Genomic DNA, 21,369 nt, shown 5'->3' with positions numbered 1-21,369 from the left:
TATTTTTTACTAATTTCAGGTCAGTAACTATACTAAATTCGTTTAAATTAATATATTTCATGTAAATTTGTAATGAAAATTCATATAAAATTCGAAAGGTTAAAATATTTTCTTGAAGTGCAGAAACCAACTTAGGCCCTGTCAAAAAATAAACAAGCTGAAGCGGTCAATGCATGAAGTGCAAATAGTTTGGGAAACTGCGTCTGCATAATTACCATCGCAATGAATTGTCTGGCCTCCTCGCTTCTCTTTCAATTGTTTGCTTTGCCATCGTAAGTCTGCGAAAATTCAAAAAAATCAACTAAGAAAAGTGGAAATAGTATTGACACATGAACAAAAAGTCTTAAAGTATTAGTTGAATGGCTCAAAAGCTTGGGATGCATTTTTATTACTAATTGAAAGTGTTTTCTATACTCAAAGACATTGGTTAAATTAATTAAAATAATTAGTAGTAAATAATTTGTAATTAGTATACTTTTTTAAAATTTATTTCAATTATTAACATGAATAGGATTTTAATACAACAAGTACTGCAAGCTTCTGGGCTGACTTAAAATATATTGCACATATTGTAGCTGTCTTTTAGGTGTTACAAAAAAATACAAATAAATTATAAATTCAATTTAAAGACTTGCCTTGATTTCCTAAAACACAGACTGAAATTTTATTACTTTTTTAATAACTCAGGCATAAAAAGACTGAAACAACCACTTTACAAAGGAAGACATAAAATATGTATGTGTCTTTTGTTAAAAGTGCTAAAATAAAAAAATGTCAAACACCGAAAATAATGTAAACAAGATAATAAAATATTCGATCCCAATATAAAACACATTTCAAAATATATTTGTTTCGTTTTTATTTAATTCGTATTCATACATTTAACATTTAACAATTGTTTCACAGTTCAGCGACATTATTAATAGTAAATAATTAATTTATATTTATTTTATTTCTCTTAATTGTTGTTGTTTGTTTTGTTATTTATACTACACACTACACTAACAACGATGTGTAAAAATAAATGTATTTTTATGTAATATTCTTCGTTTCTGTGTTTCTGATTGGTTTCCTTGCGAACCAAACACTTATGGCTAGTGCATAAGATGTGTGGTATCCTCTCTAGCTTGGTGCTGTTTAGATGGGTCTGGGGTTCGAAAACCGGAGGAGTGTGTGTGGCATCTGGAACAGTTTCTGTCCGTTAGGTAACGAGGTAAAGTGCGCCTTGTTGCGAATCGACACAGTCAACTCCTAGATGGGGGCCCTTCATCAATGCCACGCGAACAGCGAGTGCGAAACGAGCAAGTAGCCCGTGGTGACTATAATGCTGCCGATCATGATGGGAAAGCCCACTCTGTTGGTAATAGGAAATGATTACTAATCAATTAGTTAACATAATTAACAACAAACCCACTTGAAGAACTGCAGGAAGGTGAACTTGTAGCCATGCTGCTCAGCCACTCCTGCACAAACCACATTGGCCGAGGCTCCGATCAGAGTTCCATTGCCTGGAAAAGGAAAAACCATATATTATCTGGATTATAAGATAAGAAACCATCACCACTCACCTCCCAAACATGCTCCCAAAGCCAAAGCCCAAACCAAAGGCTGCAGCGGCAGATTTAAAGTGCTATTCTGCGCCAGCGATATGGTAATCTTCACCATCATTGTGGTCAGCGGGATGTTGTCCACAAAAGCCGAAGCCACAGCAGAAACCTAAATTAAATTGGGATATATCATATAGTAAATTTAAATTAAAATTCCTTTAAAAAGCTCACCCAAAGTATAATCAAAATGGCCACCATTAGTCGACGATCCTCGCCCACTCCCAGGATAATGCCCTCGGTCATGTTGCCGATCCACTCAATCAAACCCAATTCCGTCAGAGCCTCCATGAGGATGAAAAGGGCTGCGAAGAAGAGCAGCGTTGACCATTCCACGCGAGCCAATATAGCCTCCATATCCTCGATATCCGCCAGTATGATCAGGAATATGGCGCCCAACAGAGCGGTCCAGCCCAAGGATAATCTCTGCAGTTCCGGAACCGAGTGCAAAAAGAACAAGCTGATCACAAAGAGCAGGGCAGCCGAGCACTTGATCAGCAGGGGCTTGTTGCGAATGGGGTACTGAAAAAAATATATATAAATTAATTATATAAAATATAAATAAAGTCCGAAAGAAATCCCCTACCTTTGCTTGAAGATTGGCCAGAGTTTGCTGGTAATTGGGTGCCGGTTCTATGACCGCCGTCATGCGCTTCTTCAGGCTTCTCTTCAAGCGATTCACCTTCTTCATCAGCGTTTGTCGCACCAGTTCCTCGTCCTTTGAATAGGCCGACAGACTGGCAGCCGCTCGCTTCCACACGTGGATCTCGTGACGCAGTTCCTCCACTTCCGGCGAGTCCTTGAACTGCAGATCACTAATGTTGCGGAACTTGTATCGCAATTGGATGTAGGTCTGCACCATCACCAGAAGAACTCCGGGCAACATGTGCAAAGTGAAGACAGCGAAATTGACGCCCTATAAAAATTACATATTAATTTCTAGAAATTATATTAAATATCTTATTGATCTTACATTCTTGGATATGTAGCTATTCGAGGCGATGATCACATTGGGCGGATCCCCCACCGGAGTCAATGCTCCACCAATGTTCGAGTAGATGACCATGCACATGAGTATGGGCACCGGATTGAGGCACATGACCTCGCAGAGTCGTATCGTCACCGGGGTCATCAGCAGCACGGTGGTCACATTGTCCAGGAAGGACGACAGGACAGCGGTGAACAGGCACAAACAATTGATAAGGGGCCAAACGTGTCCGTTGGTTATCTTGTAGGCATACACGGCCAGATAGTCAAAGACGCCGGTCTCCGAGAGAATGGCCACCAGGATCATCATGCCGAAGAGCAGCAGCAGTGTCTCCACATCGATCCAACCCATGATGGTGGCCATCGAGGGTCGCGAGTTCAGGGCAGCCAATATTCCCACCGAAAGCGTGGAGGCGATGATGGCGGCAAATGTTCGATTCACAATCTCCCAGATGATCATCACGTAAAGACCGCAGAGTACGACAGCTGCATAGATCACACCATCCCGCTTGTAAATGGGCGACTCGTCCACATTCAGCTGGAGCGGCAGCTCCCCCTCGATGCTGCTGGTGAACTCGAAGCTCAGCTCCGTGCGATTCGCCTGGGCCAACCACAAAGGATCAATGGGACTCAGCTCGAAGGTGCGCTGCTTCTTCGTGTCCCTGGTGGCATCGATTAGATCTGAGTAGACCACGTCCAGCTGCCACACCTGGCTGGCGTTCTCGATGTAAATCTCCATGCCGTCGCCATCGAAGTAGCTGCGCATCACCAGCACTTGGAGCAGGGGCAGTGGAACGCTCTCGTTTAGGGCCAGCTCGTTCTCCTGCAGCCGGAAAGGTCCTCGCAGACCCAGGCCGATCCTCTGCAGACTGGAGGTGGCAATGGGAAATACTGGGGGATACACAGAAAAAAAATTCAATATAGGATCAATTGTACCTTATTTCATATCAAAATGATTTTTATCTCATCATATAAAATACCAAATGTAGTATTTTTTTAAGCATTTATGTAAAATAGGATAAACATAATCTTTATTCATATGAATTTGATCTTTTGTCAATTTTTTTTCTGTGTAGGAAAACCCTTAGTTTATATGATATACTTATACTCCTAGTAAATCCTAACTACCTCTGGGTGAGCTAGATTCTATATGAAAAAGGATGAATTTCATATCAAAATGATATTTTATCTCATCATTTAAAATACCAAATGTAGTATTTTTTTAACCAATAATGTAAAATAAGATAAACATAATCTTTATTCATATCAAAATGATATGAAACGAAATCTTTAAAAAATATAAAATTGACCAGCATATATCAATCTGATCTTTTGTAAATTTTTTTTCTGTGTGGGAATACTTATACTCCTAGTTACCTCTTGGTGAGCTATTCCTAGGAACACTTATGAGGCTCAGCTGGTCCACATGCTCGTTGTTGGACATTAGGAAGGCGGTGAAGACGCACCAGACCACCAGCAGCACGGCAATCTTGAACCAGATGAGATACTTTCGGATCTGGAAATTAACAAAAATATTAAAATATATATTTATCGAAAGGTTTTCTTATATAACCCACCAAACTTTTGGCATGCGGTTCGGCCTCGTCATGTTGATCGTCATTGTTGTTCTCCAGGTCCCTGCGGGGAATCACATAAAACTGGTTGCACTAATTACGTAACTGACAATCGAGGGGCACAGAACTACGAACCTGCCGTCGAGCACCCGCACCTGACCCGCCTCGTTTGTCACATTAATCCCGATCTGTGTGAAGGCCTGGTTGGCCAGAGCGGTCTCCTCGTGGTGTCCATTCTCCACCCGAACCTCCGACTCCTCCGCCTGCAGGGGATCCACATCTGTGTGAATATAAAGATTTAATTAAAAATAGTTATCCAGCGATGACCTTTATGGCTGGTTTAGCTAACCCTGTCCCGGAACTGGCAAATATTTGTGCGAAATTCTACTCATTCGCTGCTCGCGGAAGGACAACCGACGGTTAACTGTGGCGAGTTTGGCCGGGAATTAACTTAACTTGGCCTTTGGCCACCACCACCTGCCACGTGTTGGCATTATTTTATTGGCACAGCCGCAAGGCAATCGAGTCGAGGCTATAAATACCCATAAATGGCCATGAGCGAGCTGGGGGACACATTGGCCCACTGACTGATGGCTGAAGAGACAAGGATGCGGAAAAGGACATTGGCAACTCGAAGGTTTCGGACAGCTAATTCAGCCCCAGGGATTGGGAACTACTATTATAGGAAGTCCTTTTCTTATGTGAATCTATCTATTTTTTTCTCAAATAAATATAATATATAAAGAAAATCATCTTCTCTTAACTCACAAATTATTTACATTGACCACCAGGAATTTAGAAGGAAATTCGCCATATAATTTCATAAAAAGCATACACATTATAATTTTGTGGATTATTTGAAAGCGCAATCTGCTCTCCCTGAACCCTCTAATTTAAGATAATACTTGCCCAGTGACATCATATGCCGGAAAAAGACTGGAACCCTGGTATTATCATAATTTCCTAAGCCCCAAATAGTGCGTCCATCAAGACAATTGAAGATAAGCCTGGACTTAAGTTTTTGGTATGCAAATCAGGCAAAAAAAACCAAAATACCCGGACAATTTCCAATGTCAATGGCAACGCCAACGCAAATGGCAATAAAAAATTCAGCAATAATTACGGCAATAAAAAAGGTAGCAACAGCCAGACATAAAAAAGCGAAATTATGTGATCCGGGGGCAGGATGTGGCCAAACTTACCGCCATGCAGACGTTCGTGCTCCTGGCGAAAGGACGCGAGACTGGGATCCTGACGAATTCGCTCCGGCAGAGTTCGCCAGACCTGTAAGGCACCTTCTGTTACTTCGCTGCATGTGTGGTGAGCCAGGAAAGTCGGGAGAACCAGGAGTTCCAGGATGAGGAGGCAGGATTTTTGTTACCCATCGGGGAGCCATGAAACGCAGCGCCGGAAAAGAGAGGAGAAATAAGCAGAGAATAAAGATTTAATAAGATTACCCGACTTGTGTTGGAATTTGTTTGTTCAGGTACTCGATGGCGGAGGGGGCGTGGCTCATTCGCCAGCCCTACGGAAAAAAAACATTCAATAAATTTTTTAGCACATCCATATTGATTTTTCTCCTCCCATTCGATTCTGTTTCCCTTTGCTCGTGCGTGCAACAATTTGTATTTATTTGATTTGACTCTTATAAAGACTTTAAATCGAAGTTGTTTACCCTAAAACGGGTTTCTCGAGGGTCCCAGCTTATGCCACATGAAGTGGAAATTCACTTGTGGTTAAGGAAGTGAATGAAAATCTCCTTAGCAAGGAATCTGATTGACAACAAATCTAAAAGGGCTTTTAGGGAAGTTGCAATAAAATGAGATTTCAGTAAATATATTTGAATATAAGTAGATGTGAAAATATGGAAAAAACTTAGTTATCAAGAAGCTGGTTTGTATTAAAAATGTATAAAAAATAATGTTCAAGTCTTTAAAACTTTGTGATTTTTTTAAAATATATATTAATGTTATAAAAAAAGTTATTGAGTGGTTTTAAGAGATTATACGTCTCAATACATGATTAATTTTTAAGTGGTTTAGTTCCTATTACTAATACTAAAAAATACCATTATGAGGCACCCGAAAGCAACGTTCCGCACGTCACGTAGTCCGAAAGATAACAAAAAATGATAGCAATTCATATTCTAATTTCCACGCAAACTGACCGAATTCAAAGTCAAGCTATCTTCAATACACATTTTTAGATTTTTCAAAGAATCGCACAAGAACGAGCTCAATTAAAGCGCAATGCCACACAATCCGATTCAGAATCAGAACCGCTTTAAGGTCGTTATCAGAGGGAAACTCATCGGACCAAAGAAAGCTGTCTATTTATACTGGCCATAAAATATTGTTTTCAGTTTCAGTACCATTTACATTTCCATTTGAAATGCGAGTTTAATGACTCTTTGCCATAATTACTGAATCCAAGCAGCTGAGGTCAATTCGAAGGAGGTTCCTCGGTGGAAACAACATTGAGAGTGCATTGGGAATCGCATCACGTGTGCGGGCTAAATAAATGCAATTTGTGCACTTGACTCAAGTGGGCACACAAATCTTAATTCAGTCGGCTTGACTAAATTTACTTAAGCCTGCGTTAGAACGATGAAAAGTGCTCGAAATAAGTCATAAATTATATTTACTTAAGTTTCAATTAGCTGTCTTGATGGACGGACGGCGATGTAGTCATGTCATAAACAGAAACAGAAACAGAAACGGCAACAAAATCAGAATCAGAAACTTAAACAGAAACAAAGACAAGACCGCCAAAGTAATGCTGACACTGATTTTCTTCACCGAACACACACCGTTGATGACTTTATATAGCAGATATATAGAGAAGCCGACATTTTAGCTTGAACTTGCCTCAATTGCGATACTCAGTTTAGATAGCTCTAGATTTTGTAGCTCTTTCATTAGTCATAAGATCTGAGATTGCCTCATGTGATGAGGTGAAATTAACGCAAGTTAGGATGGGAGTGTTTTCCAAAATAAACGAGTTTTTATGAATTTTAATTGAATATTTTTCCTGACCAGTTGTTGTCGGGAAAATTAAATGTTTAAGTAGGTAAAATACAATACCATGTCATTAAAGCACAGCTTTTTCTCTAATAAAATAACAACATTTAAAATGTGGATTTTTAAATTCATCCAATCCTAAAGTAATGTATGTGGAAATTTTCTCAGAAAATGAAAAGAATTTTAACCCAGCTCAAAGAGCAAAGCCTCAAGCAGTCCGCCGTCTCCTCAACGCAATGATTAAATGATTTTGTTGATGGCTCTTAATACTTTGAACAGCTACTTTATGTCACGGCTTTCATCAGCTGAAGTGAAGACAAGTGTCCGTGTCAAAGATTGATTCACCCATCAGCCCGAAGCGGAAAAGGAGACCCACAAACCCAGGCGTATCCTGTGTATAGGATAGACAAGCTATCATTAGCAGGAGCCAAACGAGTTTTACGCTCCAGTGGACTTCCCGACAATTTGTCGGTTTTTCTTTTGTATTATACACAGATAAAAAACGTATAATATATATTTTTAAATCACTTGTCAGGCGAAAGAGCCTTTAAATATCCGAAACAATAACTTTACATCGAATTAAGCCATTTCTATTTATTAAATAGATATCAAATTTCTTCTTTAATTCAATAAATTTCTTTATCTGTAGGAAAGGTAAACGCATTAAAACCGATGACAGGCTTCTTAGGGCTAGAACACAATTCATTTTGATCCCCCCTCGGGACACATACTCATCCTCGTATGCGTTATCCTCGGAGCTGTTGTTGTAATTGTAAGCCATCCTTAGTCCTGGGGCTTCGGGAAATGCGACACTCGACAAGTATATCCGCGAAAAAAGCGTTTTATTACGTAAATTGCAATAGGCAGACACTCGCGAAGCGCTTTAATAGAAAAGCCGGGGAAAATGTAAAATTTCCTGCGTTAATCGCATATTTTTGCGCCGCTGGGATAATGGGCGAAATCGAGGGAGAGAGCCGATCTTTAATTAAATAGCGGGATCGCGTTGCCTTGACCACTTGTTGCAGCTCGAGTGACGCTTGAACTGCGCTCTTTATTGTCGCGTGCCCTTTTCGGTGCTTTATTTATTGCCGCCGATCGTGACTGGGATCGGGCGTATATATGCGGTCGAAAGCTGAAGCGGTACTAACTGTCGTCCCCAGTTTTTTACCCTATTTTGTAGGTTTTAATGCAGCCCAAGTCGCAATCGCAGTGGCGTCGCTGCCGCAGTCGCAGCGGCGAAGCAGCGCGGCAAAGAAGAAGGTAAACAAGAGCTCAAATAAAATAAAATTTCCTGATATTCACATTCGCTTTCCATCATCATCATCAGTTATCTCTCGCTGGCCGCGCTTTGCTCATTATTCGCATTTATGCTTTCTCCGCCGCCACTGCAAGTGCACTCAAAATCCAACAACTAACTCGACCGATCCATCGTTCTCACACTCGAAAAAATTAACCCTTCAATTAATAAATCTCACATAGTTTAAGTTCATAAAGTCGAAAAAAAATGTTGGTTTTCACAAAATGCTTTTGAGGAACCGAAAAAAAATTTTTAGTATAAGTATAATGTATAAAGTATAAAATGATAAAAAAAAATGTTAAAAAAAGTAGTTTTTTAAAAAAAGTTTAATAGATAACCGAAAATAATGGTTATAAGATTAAGGATTGAAGGTGCATCATATTAACAATTGATGTTAATTGCTTAGTGTGTATAACGTTTAACCTTAATCAAAGGTCCCGAGTTCAATTACAACCGGCGAAAATAATTTCGAAGTTAACTTTACCAAAAAAAGCAAAATGATAAAAATATAATGTATCCTTAAAATTAAGAATCAACTATTTTTAGATTTTTTGGAATCATTTTGTTTAGTGCATTTGTTGTGTGCAGCGTAGCCTGAGCATAGGCTCTTTCTCCCCCTGCCACCCACTGCGGGGGTTCTTCATTTTCGGCTTCGCTGAGAACCCTCTCTATCGCTCAGTGTTTACTTTTCCGCTCTCTTCCGTCATTGTTGTTATTGCTGCTGGCGTTGGCTTATTTGCACTTCTTTCAATTACACTTGATTTATCACATTTGACAGTTGTTCTGCGATGCTTTTGATCTTGCTCTGCGCTACGCATAGTTTAATCGGGAGTTAAGAATTGTAGAACACTAATAAAATAACAAAAACAAAGAATTGGCTTCAAATAACGAAAAAAAAACGTTATTGTTAAGAGTCTTAACTTAAGACTTTTATTAACATTTATAATAATCTAATAATCACTAAATGTATTTTAGAAAGCCAAAAAAAAATCAAACTAATCTTCGGGAAACTAAAAATTGGTCTTACCATTGAAAAACATTTTAAAATAACCAAGAAATTGACAGTTAATAAAAATGATTTTAATTAAAATATCATCAAAGTTAAGTCACCATCTTTATAATTCTTGTTTTACATTTTACTTATTACATTTAACAAATAAGGCATTCAAATCAAAAAAAAAAGTACTTTAATCTAACTTGATATAGTTCCAATTATAAAGTCTATTTTAAGCCGCAACCCGATACAATTTTCATCAATTTGTTCCGCTTGTTTTAAATGATTTTATGGCACAGATGAGCTATGAACTCGCGTCGTTTGCACTTTATACTGTATAGTATAGTATGGGCTTATTCTGCAATTTGGCGAGGAATCAGCTGCTCGAGGTTCAATTATTGTGTTAAGGAGCTGTGCTGCGAATTATGAAATACTCGTAGACCGCCTAAATTGAAGGCATATTCAGCGAGTGCTTCGCGAGGCCTTGGAGTTCAAGGGTGCCTTCAATTCGCATGTAAATTTTGTGGGCGAATGTTGAGAAATTGAGCCAAATCCGAACGCCCCCACGTGATGCAAAATTCAAGGCGTATTCATTCTACAATATATCCGAGTAATTGAAAGGCACCCGAGGGAGATGTGGCGCCTGTCAAAACTTTTGGCAGACGCATATCACACGAAACGAAGAGATTCTGTCGAATAAGCAGAAAATATTTTAAGCTTTAGGTACTTTTTGGCCAACTCAACGGAAATCCACTTGCTGCTGACTCACTGACGTCACAGGTGTGCTTGGCTTGCCAAGTTTGCATAATGCGACAGGTAATGTAATACTTTTCCCCCTATAGATTAGAAAATCAAGCCAGCCCAGGGCCACAATTGCAATCTGACACCGCCAGCCACCTAATGATAGCCATTTCGCAGCCCGGGCTAATGAAAAAGGTCTCCAAGCATGAAGAACAGAGTGCTTTTGCCACTACAGATATATCGCCCGTGTTGACCGAGCTGCCACAAGTGTTTGCCGTGGCCGAGTGAAATGCAATTTAATTGAAACGAGAGTGCCAACTCGGGGGTTTCAGGTTAACACAGCCCCGTGGCATTGAAATCGAATCGAAATGGAAGCATAAATCGAAGAAACTGAAGCGTTTAGCGTAATGTGCGCACTTCCAGCGGCAAGTGGCTAATAGCCGATGGGGCACGCCCCGTCTGGGCCCGATTGTATTATTTTTTCCACAGAGTGCTATTTAATACCTCAATTGATAGGAGGCAGGGCAACCTATACACTAATATTACATCTTTTATTTTAGTTGGTAAATAATAGAGACGAGCTAAGTATTAACTAATTTCAAGGGATAAGATATTATTTGTATTGGAGTTAGGGATTTAAATGGCTCAGGTTTTTTTACACTATACTACGTTAGTTACAGTTTTCATTGCAGTGCACTTGGTTAATTGCTGTTAATTTCAAGTTGAATAAGCCCATTGTTTGCATGTAAATGACAAGATAATTACTTCTAAGTAATTTGTTCATGCACTCGTCAATTCATTTCAATTATGATTAGCCAATACAGACAAAATCTGACAGCTATAAACTGGAAGAATGTAGCAAAAACCGAGTTAAACATCTATTTAGATTAATTTTTGTCCAACAAATTGAATTAGGATTTTCGGTTGTTAAAAATAAATTTTTCTAAAAATATCTCGTCAATTTAGAGACATTTTGGAAGAATATTAAAGTTCAGGCGGAGCAATTGAGAGAGCACGCACTTTTTCCGTTTGATAAATTAAATGAACACGCGCTTATCAAACGGCTTTCCTCTTATGTTGGGATATATATTAAATCAACTCAAACTTGCTTAAGTAAGCTGCACTCACACAGACACAAGCACTCACGCACACTTATGCAGAGACGGGAATGTGTATATATAGGTCATTGTGCGACTATGTTGATAACGAAATTACAGACCCGAAAAAACGTAATTTTATCCAGTCGGTCATTCGGTCGGTCTCCTTACTCCTCCCCATTTGAACTTTCTTCTTCATATTATATATGCACAGGCACAAATTATTATTAATTTTAAATATATAAAATAATGGTATAGTTTAGAGTATGAAAAAAACATTTATGGATGACCAAATAATTGTTTTAAGAAGGACTTTATTTTAAAAATCAAATTTTTAGATTTTCTAATATTTTTTTTTACAATTACAATGATTTTTATTTAGTAAGCTTTTCTCTCAGTGCAATCTCTTCCCGTTCCCGTTTCGCCAGTGGGCATGTCATTCATGTGGCGCTTTCAATGCGACACGCTTCATTAATTTCGAGAAATTGAAAGCCTGAAACCGCTCTGCACTCGGCGTTTTTCGTTTGGCGATTGGCGTTTGGCGAGTCGCATGTGAGCGACTTTAAGTCTTATTTTTAAATCAAGAAGAGGAGGGTGTTGGGGCCCCGATTAGCAAGTTAAATCTTTCGCCGACCGTGCGAGTATTTTTCCATTGCGAAAAATGTGAGTTAATTAATTGAAAAGGCGTCAGTTGGCGACGTGGCTTGGTGGCCCTTGGAGGAGTTCAGCTGCTCGGCAGAGTGGCAAATGGCACACGTTCCTAATGGGCTCATAGTCACACGTTTCGTCGACGCCTCCATAAATCGAACTGTGACTGAGAATGGCCATTTCGCCAAGGGCAGGGCTAAGTAGTGGGTGGTTGGGGGTGGGTTTCCATTCCCACACAAAGCAAAGGTTCAGCTTGCAGCCGAGTGTCGTATGCAAATTGCTGGCATAGCTGGAGTTCTAGCTTGTATTCATTTGCATTTTTAATTTCCACATACTAAAGGCTTACTCTGCGATAATTGAGTAAATCAAACTGCAGTTATAGAATATTTTATTCAGCTTATTAGTATTCAGACTACGAGATGTTTTGTACATTAATCTTTTCTTGGGAAGTGGTTATTTATAGGTATTGTATAATGTTGTTAGGTCATGACTGATTGATATCTTTTAGTTTATACTTTACGATGCTTAAGGAGAGGCTTTATTTTTTTAATTTCGTAATTTATGTAAATTTAAATTAAGTATTTTTATGTGTTATGGTTTAGAGATTCTTTATTTGTACTTCTTGCGACCTTTTCTCTGCCTTTCATGGCAAATGTCAACTGCAGTGCCTTAACCCAATTTTGGCATTAAATGTTTTAATTATTCATGTGCCATTTTTATGGCTCTTGCTGTCGTCGGATCTCAGAAACACACATCCTGGCCGGGCTCATAATCACATTTTGAATGAGCTTAGAACAATGCAGAATCGAGGGGGACTGAGACGGGGGCCAGAATTTGACCTTGGCTGCGCGGACGAGGTCGTCGTCGTCGCAGTTCGCGTTATGTGAAAGAATTTTTACTTTTGGCTGACCCACATTTAAGGCGGGGTGGCGGTGTTAATGGCTTACTTAAAAACGCCGACCAAAACACAGGGCGGATGAGCGATTGGCGGGTGCTGAAGTTAAGCATACGCAGTGTTGTCTTCTCCCAAAACAAATAAAAACAAGGCAAACAAATTGAAAATTAATTGCAGAATAATTTAGCAGCCAAATGAAGTCAGTTTTCGGTTTGTTTATCGACTTTGTTTATTTTCCCGGCGGTCATTTGGCCAAACAAATTAATTAGTATTTGTCTAAGGCCTTCTTTTTGTGTACCTCACTCCAAAAGAAAAGAATAGAAAAACGAAAGCACGTTTTCAGGACACTTTGAGGACCCAACAACACGCCTCACTGAACAGCTCGATTGATGGATGGATAGATGGATTTTTCTGAATGGCAATACCTGATTCTAAGAAGTATGCCCACGAATTTTCCTTTCCCAATTCAATGAAGTGCTCTCTATTGAAACATTAATGGCAACGGAAACCGAACTCCACACATTTGTCCCTTGTTTTTTGGGCAAACGGAAATTAAATGTCTGACATTAATTTCTTTCTTGTTTTTCTCGTTTCGGGTCGACACATGTTGCTGCCATTCAAGGGAAAATTAGACTCGTACACGATTACATGTTTATGTTTATGTTGTGGTCGAGACGGGCACCGGAACTGCCTCCTATCCGGCCCATTCTTCGCCGGAGTTCCAGGCACGTGCCCTTCGGCCGAGACATAAGAAACCCATATAAACATATAAATATACGAGTATGGGAATTTTGCATTAGCAGATGTAAGGCAAAGCAGGTTTCGCCTCATGAACTTTGGCATCTTTCTGCGGGAATCGCCATCTTGTAATGGGAAAGGTTCAAAGGATAGGTTTAACGGAGACAAAGTTGGAATGAAGCTAAGACCAGCTCATATCCATTGCAAAAGTATATACTTTAATAGAATTTAAGCAGGGAGGAATTTAAGTTAAATGAACATGTAATAATAATAATTTAACGCTCATTTTGATTTTATAGTTAAAATAAGCTTTTAAATGTTTCCATTAATTGACTGAATGATTGATTCAATTAGCTCCCATCATAAGCTGCTTAACTGTTCTGTCGTCTCTTAATAATCCTTATGATGTTCATTATTTTAGCTTTTGACTTTGGTAGTAATTTATTGCATTTGACAGTATTAAAGCCATTTCGAATATTACTGCCTTTATTTTCTACGAAATATAATTAATTACCATTGCTCTTTTGATGAGCTTAAAAATAATGCACACTGACTTTATAATAATTCGCATATTTGCCACGTTTAAAACCTAATAAATAATAAAAAAGCTGAAGCTGAAATTTTAATAATTTATGCATATGGTTAAGAAAACACTTAGTTGAATTTTTCTTAAATTTGTAGTTGATGAATAGAGTCACTTGCACTTACTTTGGCTGTGGAAACCTGTCGCTCTTGGTGGACGCCTGTCGGTGGGGCCACAGGCGCTTGGTCACCTTCACCCGCATCTTGAATGGCCAGATGTTCTTGCGCTTCTTGTGGATGCTGGGCACCCTGCCACGCCCACTGTCCCGCCCACTGCCACTCCCACTGTGGCGCCGCGATACCGTGGAAGATCCGGCTGTGTGACCCACTGTGCCGGAGTCCGTCGTCTTGCTGCTGTTGTTGTTGTCGGTGAGGTTGTTGTTGTCGGTGGTGCTGGGAGGCAGTGGGTGGTGGTGGGGGGTGGCAGTGGGCGGTGGGCTGGGCGCAGCGTGAACCCGTACGGGCGCAATTTTGACCGAATCGAGGAGCGTGTTAAATTAATTAAGCCGCTGACGTCTAGACGCGATTCTGACTTAAACTTTTGGGTTCCGATTGGCTTGAACCCGGTATCTATTAATACTAATTATTATCGCAAATCACAAAAATTTATTTTTGGCTTTTAGGCCTTTCTCTTGTACATCTTGATGTTGTAAAGGGTTTTGTGCCTCCGCTTCATATAAACGAATCACGCATACGCAGCACTGGCTTTTGGGTGGTAAATAAATTGATAAATAAAAATAACAGCTGGTTTCCCCGAAAACCGAAACAAAAAAAGTTCATGGTTGCGTCACGCAGGGCAGGGATTAATTATTCAGGGTCCAGAGTGACGAGAATAGTCGCCTGATGGACAGGCCTCGAACCCGGCCTAATTGGGAATCAATATTCGTTTAGTTTTCTCATGGCCTCATTTTATCTATCAGCCGAATCAGTTGGCACATCAAAAACCCAATCGAAAGGGATGATCACGTACGTCATCGTCTGCGGTTCAGGGAGCACGTTTCATCGGTTGATTTCCGATGTGTTTACAATGTTTGCACTCTATATCTGCGCATTAAGTTCTATTTAATTATGGTGTTTGCTGCTAATTAGTCGGCGTAAGCTTGCAAACATTAAACAATTTAGAAGGGCGCATAATTAAAAACCCTTTCAAATTATGGGCGGCCATCTGGGGAATTTAGAAATACGGGTCAAATGCAAAACACACACGTGGCAAGGACTCACGTTTAACCCAAAAAAACATATAAAATGGCACCGAAAATATCCTGTGCGTGAAGCGGAAATTGCTTTCAAAGATATGTCATCGTTGGGGGCGGGATATTTATATATATTTTGGCACATAAATGTGTCAACAAGGTGGATAAGCCATCTATGTCTATGTTGGGGATGGAGAATAAATATATATTCTGCAAAATTCGGGTCAGAACCTCTGAAAGCATTTTGTTGGTTTGGAAAGTATGAGTTTTACTGAACTTATGTATAGGAGCATTTGTCTAATTACTAATTGATTTTAATGAAGTATAATTATACTCTCAGAACTCGAAAGTAATTCCACCAGAGGGTTTATTTCACAGACTTTTTAATGTCTTAATGTTTTGCCAGTAAAACTTTTCGCATCCTGTCTGAATCCTTTGCAAATTAACGCCACAAAAGTTTGAGACCTTCAGAAGCCTCTAGCAATCACTTAAAATGTATTTGAGTTTTCCTTAAAAGCCCTTTTCGTTGGCTCCAGCTCATAAATGTTGTTTTAGCCTTGGGGGCAGGGGAAAAGTGACGGATGGGCTAAGTTTTGTTTGGGACACTCATATCTAGACTGGCATGAATATCTAAAATGAGTGTCAAGAAAAGTTTGCAAATCTTTAAAAACTAACATGAAAGCCAGACACGTATGGTTTTCCCTTTTTGTGTTGCCTACTTTTTGGGGGCGCTTTTCGGAATTACTTTCTGCTTCCGTTTCCGTTTCCATATCGGTTTTCATTTTCATTTCGACCACTCGATGATGTTATGCTGATGAATCAATTTGCCCAGCTGAATATATTACTTATTTGCGTGGCCTGTCAGTGGTCAATTATTGATTGGGTTGGGCTAAAAGGTGCGACTCGGGGTCGGTCATCCATAAATTATGAAATATTTGCCAGCCACTGATAGCCCCATTTCTCCTGAAGGACCTCCTCACATGCCATCGAATGTTGAATGTTTGAATGTTTAATCACGATTTGGTAAATACCAGTTGGGAAATTTCCCACATAGAAAATGTGCCTGAATCCTGGGGAATCCTTCAGTTAATCTATATATACGAAGGAATTGCAGTCACCAGACGCTAACCAATTATTCAGAAAGTCAGAAGCAGAAGCAGACTAATTACCTACAAAGAAATTGCTCTTTTTCGGGCCCCGCCTAATGAGCAAAATTATCTTGAGGTAATAAGAAACTGGAAATAGGATAGGGCCGAATGCCCGTGGAACAAAGGAAAAATTTCCATAATTAAATGTGCTTTTATCTATTCTACATCTCCACCTGCTGCAGCCACAACCCTGAACTTTTTAAGGAAAATTCTCTTTATTTCTTGGAAAGAAATTCTAATTTAATTGTAAGCTCACTTTGGGTTTTGTAAATGTTTCGGTTTTTTTTATATGCCCGTTATTTGTGCATTCAGTTATTTTGTTATTACTATTTATTTGTATCTCTATTGTTTGCCACTCGAACGCGATTGCCGGACAAAGTCGCACGTCCGTTTCAAGCGAAAGTTGTAAACTGAATAAATCTGCGGGCTCGGTGCCGCGTTCCTAGTTATTTCAGCCGGTTACTGCCGATTCCGATTCCGATGCCGCTACCGATGCCGATGCCGCTGCCGATGCCTCTGCCGATGCTATATAGCCACTGATACCGATACTGAATGTTGCTGCTTCGTGCGTCGCCATTGTCGCAGCTGTTTTCAGTTGAATGGCGCATTGAAAGCGCCCCCGGCAATTGAATGGAAAGCGAAGCTTTCAATAGCTGTTGAATGCCACTGTTTTTGGGGGCTTTGTTGGAACTGGAATTGGTCGTATTCCAGTGGCCAACAACTTGAACTTGAGGCCTTTAGGCCGGTTGGATTTAAAGGCGGCTAAAAAAGTGTTTATTTGTATATTTATTTGGGAACAAGGTCAGTTTTTTCAGGGGTGTCAATGATGGGTATTATTTTAATTATTATGTAACTATTAAAACAACTGTTGTAAGGGTTCAACTTAATGTACATCCCTTAGGATTATATTTGTAATGCAGGCCAACTCCCAAGTGTGACTAATGGCTGTAATTATTTTTTAATGTTAGCTATTATATGATGCCTTTAATGGCAATGCTCATTTAAATAGAACACGAACTTGTCTGAAATAAAAAAATATTTATAAACTGATAAATTTGCTGTGATTCATTCCCCCTTCCTAATCAATTGTTTACTCCAACTTAAGCGTGCTAATTGAAACATCAGAATATAATAGAGCTAATCAGCAGATTTATTCTTGCTTAGCCTTTAGAAATCACCGCACAAGCAACAAGTCGAGTAATTAGTGCAAATTTAAAACACTTGTCATAAAACCTAAAAATAGTCATGCAAATGGCAATAGAGTAAGTCGAGAATCTCGACGAAAGCTCTCGAGACTTCCTCAAAACGAAAGTGAAATCTGCAAAATAAGAAAAATACAAGCTTTATCAAATTTAAGGCCGACTGCTTGTTTATTTATAGGCCAAAGATGATAAATCCCAGCGAAGCTTCCAATTCCGACAATATAGACGACCACGCGCGGTCCGATTTGCATGTGTGTGTGTGCCACATTTGTGTATTTTTTTAGTACGGGCAGACAAAAGGCGAATTTATCAAACGGGGGTCATGCAAACAGCTTCTGATGTGGATGAGCCCCATCTCAATTCCCTCGATTTCGGTTCGCAATCCCAGAATCCGAAACACAAAACCCAAAAACCATGCCACTGACAATGAAACGGCAAACAAAAACACACTCCAAGGAGCACAAAGTGAACTCGTGTATATTAGTTCTCGTCACGAGCTGTTTGACATTTGAGCGGCTTTAAAGCTTAATATTTACGCTCTTTTATTTTGCAATTTCCATTTTCATCCTCACCCACATTCAATAGAACGGTGATAATAATAATAATAATGCTGATGAACGGCTATATTCAGAGTGAGACGCAATAGGTGTGTGCCTTCAGAGCTCTGTGTTTTTTCCAATAAAAATTGTGTCTTGACTCAAGGTCTCTACGGTTAAGCCATCTGAATAATAAGGGGTTTGGGTGCAGCCAATGAGAAATTATATGGGTTAAGTACTATCACATTTTTAGGGAGATATCATAATTAATATCAATGTTTTATCAACAATTCCTTGAGGTGTATATTGCTTAATATTGAATTCTTTATAAAGTAAGTAATTCTTTACTGAAGGCAAAATAATTTAAACAACTAATCTATTATTAAGTAAATTCTATATTATAATAACAGCTTATACATAATTCATTTCCACTCAATTGTGCCTCAAAGGTTGGCCCCCAAAGCCATGTACATAGAAGCACACACACCATATACATATGTGGATTCCGGAACCTTTACAGCCCCTAAGCCCATCCCTTGGCAACAGAAAAGTATTTACAGTTTGACAGAAAATTGTGCGCGGAAAGCCCTCATGTACTGGGATAGCTATTGGCACCTTCTCTCACCACCGGAACTATGACAAGTTTCCGCAAACTACACACATGTGGTTCGCCGCAGACCGACTTTCACACAGTTCATGTCATCATGGCACCACCAAACTTGGGTTTGATGTTCCTGCCGGGATCACGTGGTTCAATATGGCAGACAGTCTGTAGAACCACTTTTCCAAATACGAGTCTGAAAGTCAAAGTTAATGGCCAGCCACATCAAAGTGTTCAGCTGTCAATGCTAAGGACGATAAGCGGCCTTCAACTTTTCACCCATAACCCTCTCTGGATATACAGACATTTAATAGCTATTTGCCGAAGGCTCAAATCGATGTATGGTACGTAATTAAATTCCGTCAGCCCATGCAAAATTGTAAATTAATTACACCCTATATGCATAAATTAATTTATGGATTCCAGAATTAAACAAGACTGACTGGAGACAGCGTGAGTTAATAAAAAACAATTATGTAAATAACAAGTTCTTATATAATTAGGTTTGCTTCAGGTTTGTTTGTCAACAATATGTCATAAGGTTACAGGGTGAGAAAATAATTATATAGAAAATATTTAAAATTGTTAAATTCAGTTGCATGGGTATTTTTACTTAAAATATTAATCTTTAAATATTTTTCAGTGCTGATAAATAAATATTTTTTTTTTCCTTAGCTCTATAAAGTCTCCCCACACCCTGTAAATCCCTCTCTATTGCAACCGAGTATAACTGCGTTATAAACCAGCGAACTCAGTGGTTTACAATCTCAAGTTTTCCCTTTAATTGTTAATTAACAAGGCGGAACTTTTAATTGAAGACCAACTGTGGATGTAATTCAGATTACACTACGTTTCCACTCCACTGATAACGCTTAGCTATTTGTGTGGGAGTGTGTGCATTAATTTGAATACGACACTTGTTTATAGCGCCATTAGTTGTGGACCAGATGAGATGGGGAAAATAGTATCACAAACAGCTGCGGAGGCTGCTGTGAATCACGTATTTGCCAACGGAAATCCAGTACTATAAATAAATATATAATGCAAGGCAAGTCAATATTTATTCGCCATTGTTTATTAATAATAGTTTCTCAGTCTCTTTGTACTTTAGCTAATTCACACGTGTCCAAGGTATTACATTATTGATTATCAACAAGCAATATCGAATGATAGTTCCCAGAAGTGAAATGCTGAAACAAAAGATTGGCTTAGGCTGGCAATGTGTATATGCCAACTATTCTTGGAATTATTCACACAAAGTCTGAAAGCTTGTGTCCAGAACAACAATGGCTGAATGCCATTAAGGCATTTTTTATAACCACAAGCTTAGCTGGAAAAAATTCCCCATCAAAACAAAAATAAAGTTAATTTCAATTATGTCTGAATTCGAAACGGATTTTCCAGGAAAAGTAAAGCAGTGAGAAACCCAAGAGACCACATTCGTCACTCTGCGAGATATCTTACTTTTATTATATTTTGTCTGACCAATATTATTGTGTGTATTCACCCAACTAAAAATCAAACAAAATGTAATCAATCTCAATGGGCACCATCTGTTGCCGCTCTCAGCGGCTTAAAATCCATAAAATGTACGCAAATTGATTTCTTTTCGGGAAAGACAAACAAAAAGCAGCCAATGGACCGTTATTAAGGAGCTTAGCGAGACATTAAAAGGAAAAGTTTTCGGGGACCCACCGCCATCTCCGCGACCACAATTAAATGTCAGGCTAATGAGAAAACGGAAGCGAACAAATAAACAAGAGAACTTCGAGTGGCGGTGGCGCCACGGGGCGTATACTTAATAAAGAACTAAGCCGAAGAGAATGGGCCACCCGTGGCGTATACTTGATGTGCACGACCTACCATTTGCTGCGATGCTTGGCATTCAAATGCAGCCAACTGATGATCTCCTGCAGCTTCGAGTGCCGCTCCTCATCCTCATCCTGTTCATCGTCCTCGTCGCCCTGCTGCAGATGATACGGATCCTGAGTGTGGTCGGTGATCATGAAGGTGGGCTTGCTATACCCATAGGGCGATGTCATTTTGGTTCACCTTAAAAAACAGACACAATTCTCGCGAAATTTCGTACACTTGTCACATCTTTAATGGCCTGCGGCGCGGGGACGAAAAAGGCGGACTAAGTCTAAGCCAATTTTCACTTTATTCCTTGGCGCAAATTAATTAAAATTCAGTCAGTCGTTCGGGGCTGACTTTCCCTCTCGCGGCTGCCATAAAACTGCTGGCAGTCTCCTCTCCGCATGGCGGACACATCGGGTCATCCGTTCCCGCTGCCCCTCCCTGGTGGCCATTTGTTTGAGAACTTAAAATACAATTTACCTATGGAACACGAGCGCTGTGGGAAAAGCGTGGAAAGCGCAGCAGCAGCAGCAGCGGCAGCAGAGCAAATAAACAGCAACAACCACCCGAGAAAATCCCTTGTTGCTATTCTATTTTGTCTTGTTCTCATTTATTGACCAGCGTTTGTCTTTCTATATACTATATATCGTATATA

The 21,369-nt window shown here is 39.6% G+C and overlaps 1 protein-coding gene across 3 annotated transcripts; it reads right to left on the bottom strand.

Moving 5' to 3' along the window:
* Positions 1-842: 842 nt before the first annotated feature.
* On the bottom strand, positions 843-20,914 carry hoe1 (OCA2 melanosomal transmembrane protein hoepel1). Of its 3 annotated transcripts, XM_017151306.3 has the most exons (12): positions 16,775-16,932; positions 14,304-14,882; positions 5,368-5,474; positions 4,301-4,445; positions 4,169-4,229; positions 3,969-4,107; positions 2,578-3,482; positions 2,191-2,520; positions 1,779-2,126; positions 1,569-1,716; positions 1,415-1,508; positions 843-1,354 (listed from the first exon to the last, which is right to left on the bottom strand). In XM_017151306.3, exons 2-12 carry the CDS (start codon positions 14,378-14,380, stop codon positions 1,270-1,272), a joined length of 2,439 nt encoding a protein of 812 aa, XP_017006795.2. In that variant the 5' UTR covers positions 14,381-14,882; positions 16,775-16,932; the 3' UTR covers positions 843-1,269. The 3 variants fall into 3 exon arrangements, with proteins under 3 accessions (XP_017006795.2, XP_017006794.2, XP_017006796.2); XM_017151305.3 differs by lacking the exons at positions 14,304-14,882; positions 16,775-16,932 and adding an exon at positions 20,721-20,914; XM_017151307.3 differs by lacking the exons at positions 14,304-14,882; positions 16,775-16,932 and adding an exon at positions 7,917-8,349.
* Between the last annotated feature and the right edge of the window lie 455 nt (positions 20,915-21,369).

The sequence above is a fragment of the Drosophila takahashii genome, chromosome 2L (genome assembly GCF_030179915.1).
Source record: "Drosophila takahashii strain IR98-3 E-12201 chromosome 2L, DtakHiC1v2, whole genome shotgun sequence".
In the NCBI taxonomy this organism is placed as follows: domain Eukaryota; kingdom Metazoa; phylum Arthropoda; class Insecta; order Diptera; family Drosophilidae; genus Drosophila; species Drosophila takahashii.
This window is presented reverse-complemented; position numbering and strand designations above follow the sequence as displayed.